Source organism: Antrostomus carolinensis, unplaced genomic scaffold (genome assembly GCF_000700745.2).
Source record: "Antrostomus carolinensis isolate BGI_N321 unplaced genomic scaffold, ASM70074v2 scaffold14535, whole genome shotgun sequence".
Taxonomy (NCBI): domain Eukaryota; kingdom Metazoa; phylum Chordata; class Aves; order Caprimulgiformes; family Caprimulgidae; genus Antrostomus; species Antrostomus carolinensis.
The window spans coordinates 2,864-12,009 of NW_010318537.1; the positions used below are offsets into that span (position 1 = coordinate 2,864).

The 9,146-nt window shown below is 47.2% G+C and overlaps 1 protein-coding gene across 2 annotated transcripts in view; it reads left to right on the forward strand.

Annotated features, from left to right (window-relative positions):
- Positions 1 to 506: 506 nt before the first annotated feature.
- HDLBP (high density lipoprotein binding protein) overlaps positions 507 to 9,146 on the forward strand; it is a 19,585-nt gene continuing 10,945 nt past the window's right edge. Inside the window, exons 1-11 of one of the 2 annotated variants that reach the window (XM_010168941.2) lie at positions 507 to 583; positions 1,119 to 1,231; positions 2,156 to 2,310; positions 2,853 to 3,068; positions 4,696 to 4,902; positions 5,345 to 5,560; positions 6,377 to 6,583; positions 6,796 to 6,903; positions 7,439 to 7,543; positions 7,985 to 8,063; positions 8,758 to 8,903. In XM_010168941.2, the coding sequence (XP_010167243.1) occupies positions 1,156 to 1,231; positions 2,156 to 2,310; positions 2,853 to 3,068; positions 4,696 to 4,902; positions 5,345 to 5,560; positions 6,377 to 6,583; positions 6,796 to 6,903; positions 7,439 to 7,543; positions 7,985 to 8,063; positions 8,758 to 8,903 (1,515 nt within the window). In that variant the 5' untranslated portion in view covers positions 507 to 583; positions 1,119 to 1,155. Of the gene's footprint in view, positions 584 to 1,118; positions 1,232 to 2,155; positions 2,311 to 2,852; positions 3,069 to 4,695; positions 4,903 to 5,344; positions 5,561 to 6,376; positions 6,584 to 6,795; positions 6,904 to 7,438; positions 7,544 to 7,984; positions 8,064 to 8,757; positions 8,904 to 9,146 lie in introns of those variants that run through there. The other variant, XM_010168942.1, reaches the window with a different exon arrangement.

The following is a 9,146-nucleotide window of genomic DNA, read 5'->3' on the forward strand; positions in this document are numbered from 1 at the left end:
GTGGCTGTGTGTGGATAGCCCTGCGTGTTTGCCGTAGTTTGTGAGGACATCTATGTTGATTCACCCAAGCTCCACTAAACTACATTCCTAACTTCTGACTGATGGCAGTGTTGTTGGCAGGTTTTCAGGTTGTTAGTCTCCTCTGACTCGATGTTGATGCTCTTGCTTGCAACCCTGAAATTTCATGTCTATCTTGCACATCTGTTATCAATTGACTGTATTTTTGCCTGATACCGAATGGTTGCTCTTGTAGCCAGTGTGATGAAAGAGTAGCTACTTCAGGCTTTCTGCTGTGAGGTTTAAGTAGATAGTGGTGGTGTTTGTAGCTCTAGTAAAACGTGACAGGTAAAGTGTGGTGAGATGTGACTCAGTGGGAGAACATTTTGGATAGGGTGCAAGTTTGAAACAGCACAGGTGGTGCTCTTGAAAGTTACAGTAATGGGTGTCATGTTTTCCTGTTGTCTTGCAGCAATCACATTTTTTTTTTTTTAATTTTATTTTTTCCTCTTATAAAGCAAAAGCTGGCAGGCTGACAAACGGGCAGCTTACAGGACGGACTCTCTGGCTACTGACCATTTAGCTGGTAAGTTCTTATTTTGGGAGAGCCAAGATCTTGCTGTTGCTAGCTTGCTTATCAGAGTGGCTTTCTGAGCATATCCCTAAGTCAGCAGGAGTTCAGGCATCCAAATAAGTCTTTTTCAGGAAGAGACAGCATCCTGGGCCCTTTTTGTTTTCTCTCCAGGGTTATACAATGGTCTTGGACTGACTGTCCAGACCTTTGGATCCTCATTTAAAAACTGCAGGCCATTAATAATGGATAGATTAATTAGAGTATGCTTTAACAACTCCTAGTGTCCCCCTTTCCAGTGACCTTCTTAGGTTGCACATCCTCTGCCTTCTTAGTGAGCAGCTCTGGTTTTGGTGACCACTGTGCTGTGAGGAAATGTCCCCCCTGAGTTCCTGTCTAGTTTGGCAGGAGAATGGGGCAGCTAACTGGCACTGTAGGTGCTTTCCAAGAGGCTGACTGTCCAAGTGCTCAGTAACACATACTTTATCTTCCTGGAGAGACTTTTGTGCATTTTGAATGGTACTAGCACTGCCACCTCTGTCTCTTCCAGTGGCATACCCGGATTGTGTGTGGGTGGGAAGTCGACAATGAGCTCCGTGGCAGTTTTGACCCAGGAGAGCTTCGCTGAACACCGCAGCGGCCTGGCTCAGCAGCAGGTGAAAGGTGAGAAAACACAGCTGAGTTCCTGTGATGTGCCTCTACATACAGACTGCACAGGCGAGGTTCGTTGCTGTTACCCAAGCTCACTCCATGCGTCCCATTCCCCACAAGTGTGCAGACGTTGCATTCTCCATTCCTAGATTGGTGGCTTGCCAGACTCTGGCTTTTCACCACCAGCAGCACAGTGGTGATGCTGCACAGTGCAGGGCCAGGAGGAGTCAAGCCTCAGATCTCCACAGAGCTCTGGCTAGTGATGCTGTCAACTGTGGGATGCAGCGCAGGCAAGAGCAGGGCATTGGGCTACAAGAGAGCCTCGTGGGCTTGGTGTGTTGGGCTGTCGTTTCCATCCTTTGCTCAGCCAGGTGCTGGGAAAAGTCAGGAGAACTATATTAACTGACTCACTTGATGGGTTTCAACACCCATCCTGCAGCTACAAGCTGGCCTACTTGGCACACCCCAGTGCACAACTGAGTCAAACGTAACATACAGGCTTTCCCTGGACTCTGCCCTAACTATAGCGCTTCTCTGCCTTCCTCGTGGGCGTATGTTTGTCTTATCCCCTTCTGACCTGCAGCCTTGCTCTGTTCCTTTCAATTCTTTCTGCTCAGCCTGCCTCCCTGAATTAAGCCTCTCTTGACAAAGTTGGCAGTAATGTGCTGTCTTCTGCCACCATTCACTTGAACGTTTACTTTCTGCATCCGTAGTGCCAGCTCAGACAAGGCTCATGGCATCTGCTGCAGCCTGTGCTGTGCTGAGGTCAGTTGTGCTCCAGACTTGGCTGCTCCACAAGCATAACTGTAACAGGATTAATAGTAGTGGACAAGTCATTTACTCTCCCTTGTTAGTGGTGCCTAAATACAATTGCACTATGAATAGGGGCATTTCTGCAGGGACAGCATCTCATTTACCCTGTTTGCTTCACCCCAGTTACAGCTTTAAACTCTGAAGAAGAGAATGATCCTCCAACTTACAAGGAAGCCTTCCCTCCGCTCCCTGAGAAAGCACCATGTTTGGAAGCTGCACAGGAACCTGCTGGGCCCTGGAGCAAAATCCGACCAATAAAGGCTTCTGTCATCACTCAGGTTGGTGGGAGTGGGTGTCTTATCTCCTTCCTTTTCCTCCCTCCAAAAACTAGGTGAAGTGAAGCTTTCCCTGGAGTATGAAATCCTTAGTGTGTCAGATTGACAGCCTCTTCGCTGAACTTTATCCTGGGGCACGAGGAGGACTGCAGCTGAGAGCTGCTCTGGAAAGAAGGGGTGTGCTGGAAAACTGTCCAGAAAAATGCTCTGCATCCCTGTTCCACAGAAAGCTGGAGCATGCCTGAAGGGAGGATTGTAGAATTCAGGCACTAATCGATTAAAGTATTCCCCCTCTAGCTTAGCGCGTTTGCCTTCCTGCAGTGGTTTAGGAGCACACCCCAGTGTGAGACAGACTGCCTGCTGCAGCCCTCTCATGCTTTCCCTGGTCACAGCTGGTGTCTCCACTGGAATGGCTGATAGGTTGCACAAACCTGGGAACTGGAATGCCAGTAAAGTCCTGGATGGCAAGAAGAGGGAGGCACTGGCATCAAAAGTGTACTGACTGCTTGCTCTGCCCTTCTTTTATCTGTCCTGTGGCTGAGCAGGTGTTTCATGTGCCACTGGAGGAGAGGAAATACAAGGACATGAATCAGTTTGGAGAAGGCGAGCAGGCCAAGATCTGCCTTGACATCATGCAGAAGACAGGAGCTCACCTGGAGCTGTCTCTCGCAAAGGACCAGGGCCTTTCCATCATGGTCTCTGGCAAGCTGGAAGCAGTCATGAAGGCTCGGAAGGAGATTGTCGCTCGGCTTCAGACTCAGGTGAGGCCATCTAACTGTTTCTCACTTCATCTTTGCTCTTCCCCAAGACTCGCAAATGCTTTGAGACCCTTGGGCATGTGTGCTTATAAGCCAAAGAGGTGTTATTAGATGACTAATTCAACTTTAACATGTATTTTCAAAGCACACAATTGGCAATTTGGAATGGAAATGAGGCTTAAAATAGGGTTCAAAGCTAATTACAGGCCGTGGTTTTGCATGAAGGGTGGGGTCTGCAATCTCTGAACACTTAAATTGCAAACAGTGACTTTGTGCTGAGGTGCTGGTGCCAGAGGGGGTGCAGGCCCCTCACACAAAGCTAGCAGTGTGTGAGAATGGGACTGTGCTTTCTCTGAAGTCCTTCAGAGGGGAATGTGGAAGGATGGGAGAAAGAAGAGTAGAGAAGAGGAAGTCCTACCAAAAGCTGAAAGCTTCAAGTCAGGGTTTTGACTAGTGTAACTCAAACCACACAATGAGCACAGTCTCGTTGTTTCAGTTGCTTCTCCATTCAGTCCTCTAGGTTTTGATTTTTATCTTCAGATTCTGAAGTTTATAATGAAGATGGTAGTTCTTGTTAGGATATACCACGGCTGGGTCTTATAGCGTGTTTTAAAGTGTAATGTCACAGGTAGTTACTGCAAAACTTAATACCATGTCTGCTTAGTGCTGTTCAGCCCAAGTGTCATACCCTGCCAGAGGGAAGAGAAAGGGACAAACCCTACATAATATGCATCTGAAAAAATAGTTCAGGTCATACTGTCACAGATCTATGACCCACTGTCCTCAAATATCCCTCCTACTGCCCTGGCCCCAGGTCTGAAGGTGTGTCTGTATTCCCAACTTCTCCTAGGCTTGGCTGGCTTCAGTACAGAGACACAGAGTTGAAGAGTCACACTAAGTGATCTTTTTTAATTTTTTTTTTTCCCCCAGTGTCACTTGAATGCTAAGTGTCTAATTATAGTTAGTACTTACATATTCACAGCATCGAGTGCATGGTAGCAATCATAAACTACCAGGTCAGTAAAGAAGGGAAGAAGCTGTGAATCTGTTACAAACTAGCCCTTTAGTGGTAGATTGAGAGAAGCTTTTGGGACCTCTTTTCCAAGAGGAACCTTCTAGAAGCAGTCCCAGGAACAGCATGTGCTACATTGAAAACACCTTAGTACTTAATAGCAGTAAGCATCTCCTAGCTGTCTGCCTGCTGGAATAGGTTTCTGGTGTAGAATTTCTGTTTCCTAGGAGTCAGGCTGTGTGTCTTGTTCTCTGTAGCCTTGGCAGCAGATTTTAGAGTTCAGATAAACTCCACCCATGAGCCATCAGCTCAGTTGCTGTCTCATACTACTCCGGTGTCTTACACCAGAAGATAGGCACCTCCTCTTCTGTGCCTAAAGACCTTTGCTAATTCAAGGTCTGGAGGAGAAGGTGGGTTTTAGACTCCTGGTATACAGGCACCATAAATCAACTGTTCTGGTACAGTATCAGTCCTCAGACAGAACGTTCTAGGAGGGCATTGTGTTTGCTCCTCAGTGGTACCTCTAAGCAGCATCTAACTTGCTTTCCCTGTCTCTTTTCCTGTTGATCTGCCAGTGCAGGCAAGGGTTCTTACAGATGCTTGGTTCCTGTGTTACAGGCTTCAGCGACAGTTGCCATCCCCAAGGAGCACCACCGTTTTGTCATCGGAAAGAATGGCGAGAAGCTGCAGGACCTAGAACTCAAAACTGCAACCAAAATCCAGATCCCCCGCCCGGATGACCCCAGCAACCAGATCAAGATCACCGGCACTAAAGAAGGGATTGAGAAGGCCCGACATGAGATCCTGCTTATCTCTGCTGAGCAGGTACTTCAGTACTGTGATCCCTCACAGCCATTTTGCTTCTTCATAGTTTATTAGATGTTTGTAGCCACCATGGCCACAGTCAGTGGTTAATATATTAGTCTGAATGGAGACTTATACTGTGCCACTGGCTGTATGAGCACCACTGCTGGGTTATTCAACTTCTGTTTCTCCATTTTGTCCATCTCTGAAGTCAGGTAAGGGTGTTTCCTCTTTGAAGTGAACCTTATTAGGTGCCAGCTGAGATAAGGCAGGAGATAACAGAGGTGAATATCATAAATCACCAACAGCAGTATTTGTAGGTTGAAGGGGATGGAGCCTACAAATTGAAAAGGGTGCTTGGGCCAGAGTGTCAAGCAAGACAGCACTGGGAACTTAGCTGTGTCTGGTGGAGACTGTAATATGGAGGGCATTTCCCACCGAGGTCTGTTCTGGGCTCTTGCAGGATAAGCGTGCTGTGGAGCGGCTGGACGTGGAGAAGGTGTACCACCCCTTCATTGCTGGCCCTTACAACAAGCTGGTGAGCGAGCTCATGCAGGACACAGGGACACGCATCAACATTCCTCCACCCAGTGTCAACAAGACAGAGATAGTCTTCACAGGAGAAAAGGAGCAGCTAGCCCAGGCTGTGGCTCGTGTTAAGAAGATCTATGAGGAGAAGGTATGGATGATCTATAAAGAATCCCATCTTCCTCCCACCTGCTCATAGTCCCTCTTCCCTTCATGTTCTACTTTTGTGCATCCCTCTGCTGCATCCTTCTCATGTCAGCTCTGCCTAGCAGCCATTGCAGTATATGGCCCTGGATCTTACCTCACTCAGCAGAGTGAGACTTGGAGTGCTACTACCAGGGAGGTGACAGAATTCTCGCTTTCCTGTGTCATGGGAATTAGCACACCACAAGAGCCCCCCTGGCTCTTGTTCGCACAGGTGCTACTGAGGAAGGAAGGGTGAAGTCTACAGTTGTGGCCAGCTGACAGTATCATAGTTTCTGTATAAGTAGAAGTTGTTGAAGAGTGAATTTCACTCCAGTTGATTTTCCCCAGCCAACATCACTGTGAATATCCTTGTTGTGTGTGTTGTTGGGATATTTTTCCTCATGGTTAGATCTGTATTTGTGCCAGGCTGGATTTCAACAGAGACAATCATCTTGGAGCCTTGTAGCCTATATGGTGTTGCATTATAGCACTGCCTGGGGAACAGCTGGGCTTAAGCCCTGTTGTGCAAGTGTGTGTGTATACAGTGTCTTCCATGTAGTGTCCCAGGGAGCTTGACACAGAACACTGGTTGAAGTTTTGAGCACAAGGCTTTCTGTCAGCAGAGGCCCAAAGGATGCTAGGGTACTGCAAAACCACTGTGCTCACCTTTGCTTTGCTCTTTCCTGGGTGCAGAGTTTCACTGGATCTTGTGCCTCTTCCTTTCGCTCTTGTCCTTTCTTGCCCCGTTGTGATTGATGTCCCAGTGCCTCTGCCCCTACAGAAAAAGAAGACTACTACCATTGCCGTGGAGGTGAAGAAGTCCCAGCACAAGTATGTCATCGGCCCCAAGGGGAACTCCCTGCAGGAGATCTTGGAGAAAACTGGAGTCTCTGTCGAGATCCCACCCACTGACAGTAGCTCGGAGACGGTGATACTGCGAGGCGAGCCTGAAAAGCTTGGGCAAGCATTGACTGAAGTCTATGCAAAGGTACTGATGAGGTGGGCTAGGCCTTCTTTGAAAGTCCCATGAAGATCCATCCATGAGCACTGACAGGTGTAGGGGAGGTGGTCTCTTGGGCTGTTAGAGATGCAGCTTAGAAGTCAATACTGAGGGTGTGACACGGGAACTGGAACTGAATTTTTGTGAAGACCTCTTCCAATCTGTGCATCAAACAGCTGCTCTGGTTTTCTGTCTCTCAGGCCAACAGTTTTACCGTCTCCTCGGTCTCTGCCCCCTCTTGGCTTCATCGTTTCATTATTGGAAAGAAAGGACAAAACCTGGCCAAAATAACTCAGCAGATGCCAAAGGTAGGATGAGCTGGTTAGCTTAACAACCTCTGATGTACAAGATGGTTTATTTCAGATCACTCACTAGAAGAGAGGAATGTATTCTAGCATGAGTAAAAACCAGGGAGGAAGTGACACAGATCTTAATATTAAGGGAGCCTCACTTTTACTGCTGCAAACGCTACTCATCCTATGTTGCTCTTGTGGGTTAGGCCCTTCAGAGGAAGCTTTACATGGTAGTATTTTAAGAATTGATGTAGTAGGATACTTGCAAATGCTGATTTCACCAAGGCTTCTCTCTGGTGAGTTAGATGATATCTAGAGAAGGGCTAGGTGAGTAACTTCTCCAAAGCCCTTGCAGACTCCAGCACCAAAGCCTTGGAGTCTAGGCCCAAATTGTAAGTTGCCTACTTCTGAAACCAGGGGAGTGATGTGTGTACTTTGTGGGAGGGGAACTGTCTCTCAGTGGTAGGGATTGATGGTGTAGGCCTGATGACAGCATCGACCTGGCTTGTATGTTGGAAAATTCTTACTGGATTTGTTGCTGTGTCTCAAGGTTCACATCGAATTCACTGAAGGAGAGGATAAAATCACTTTGGAAGGACCTACAGAAGATGTGAATGTGGCTCAGGAACAGATTGAAGTCATGGTCAAGGATCTGGTAAGTTGGTGTTACTATTTTCAGTACATAAGAAGAAAGTGGGGGAAGAACGGGCAACAGAGCAGAGATGATGAGATGATGTCTTGACATGCTTAATAGAACTTCCAGAAGACAAGTTGTGTGTCAGATGGAGGAAACTCTTGGCTATGAAACTTGTTCATAGCATTCTTAAAAAATTAGCAGCAGGTCTTAAATCTTTAGATGCAGAGAAGGAAAGATTCTCTTTCAGTCGTAGCTGGAGAGGCATATAAGTCCCTTTAAACGTTTCACAAGCATAGTGCTCTTAACTCGAACCAGAGGAGTACTTCTGCTCTGCTTAATAGCAGGAGTGCTTGTAGCTGGCTACTGGAGTGACAGTGCCAGTGCTGGCAATAGGCAGTTACTTAGAGCACAAAACAGGAGAAGTGGTGGCCTACCCTACCCCTATATGATTCTTTACAGATCAACCGGATGGATTATGCAGAAATCAACGTTGACCACAAATTCCACCGACACCTCATTGGCAAGAATGGAGCTAACAGTAAGTGGAGTGCCTGGCTAGTCCTTCCCTTCCTATGCTCGGACTCTCTGTATTTAGGAGATCATGTCAAGGGCTCTGTAGCTCATCCAGTGTGCTGTCTCCGTGACATTTCCTCTGCTCTTCTGAAGTGGTGTTGGCACAAGGAGATAAATGGGCAGTGAGGCGTTGGGGCGGCTTTAATGTAAAAGTATCTTGGGAGATTGAACAATGGGGAGATGTCTTTGCCGTGTACTGGAGGAAATTTTCTTGTTGTTGTTGAAAAATTGTCTTTTTTTTTTTCTTTTTTTTTTTTTGAAGTTGCTCTGTGTGAATTCTATTTTAACAGCTCATTGGGGGTGGTGGAAATCTGCTTGGTGTGGTTTTCCCCTAAAAAGAATTTGGGATTAGAAATGAATGATCATGTGATCTAAATGTGATGCTGTTTGGGGAAGAAAGAGATGCCTCACTGTGGCAAGCAAACAATTGGCTCTGTAGATGCCAAAGTATTTACTTGTACAGGTTCTTGTGTGGCACAGATCTGCTCTTGCTGAACTCCAGGGTGAAGAGGCACTTCCCTCTGTTTCAACCCCACCCCACTGGCCCCTTCTCAGGGGCTGGTTTACTTCTTAAACAGCCTCTAAGCAGTGAAAATCGAGGTACCTTGCTTCCACATCTTGGCCTAGCAGACTGGGTCACCACAGTCCTTGCCTTGAAGTTAACAGGATTAAGGACCTCTACAAGGTGTCGGTGCGCATTCCCCCGGACAATGAGAAGAGCAACCTGATCAGAATTGAAGGAGACCCACAGGGGGTCCAACAGGCCAAGAAAGAGCTGCTGGAACTCGCTTCCCGTATGGTGAGTGGGATGTGATGCTTGGGAGGCTGCAGAGTTTGGGCTCTTACGTTCCCTTGTAACCTTCTGGTGCGAGAGTGTGCCCTTTACCCACCGAGCACTTGGATCTCATCACAAGTGTGAGTTCCCCTTCACATTATGTTCCTCTATTCCCTTGGATACCCCTTCTCTGTCAGTCTAGAGTGAATTTTGTCTAGAGAAGAAAAGAGGGACAATGCTGGCAGCAAACTGGTAAGTCAAAGTATGTGGCTC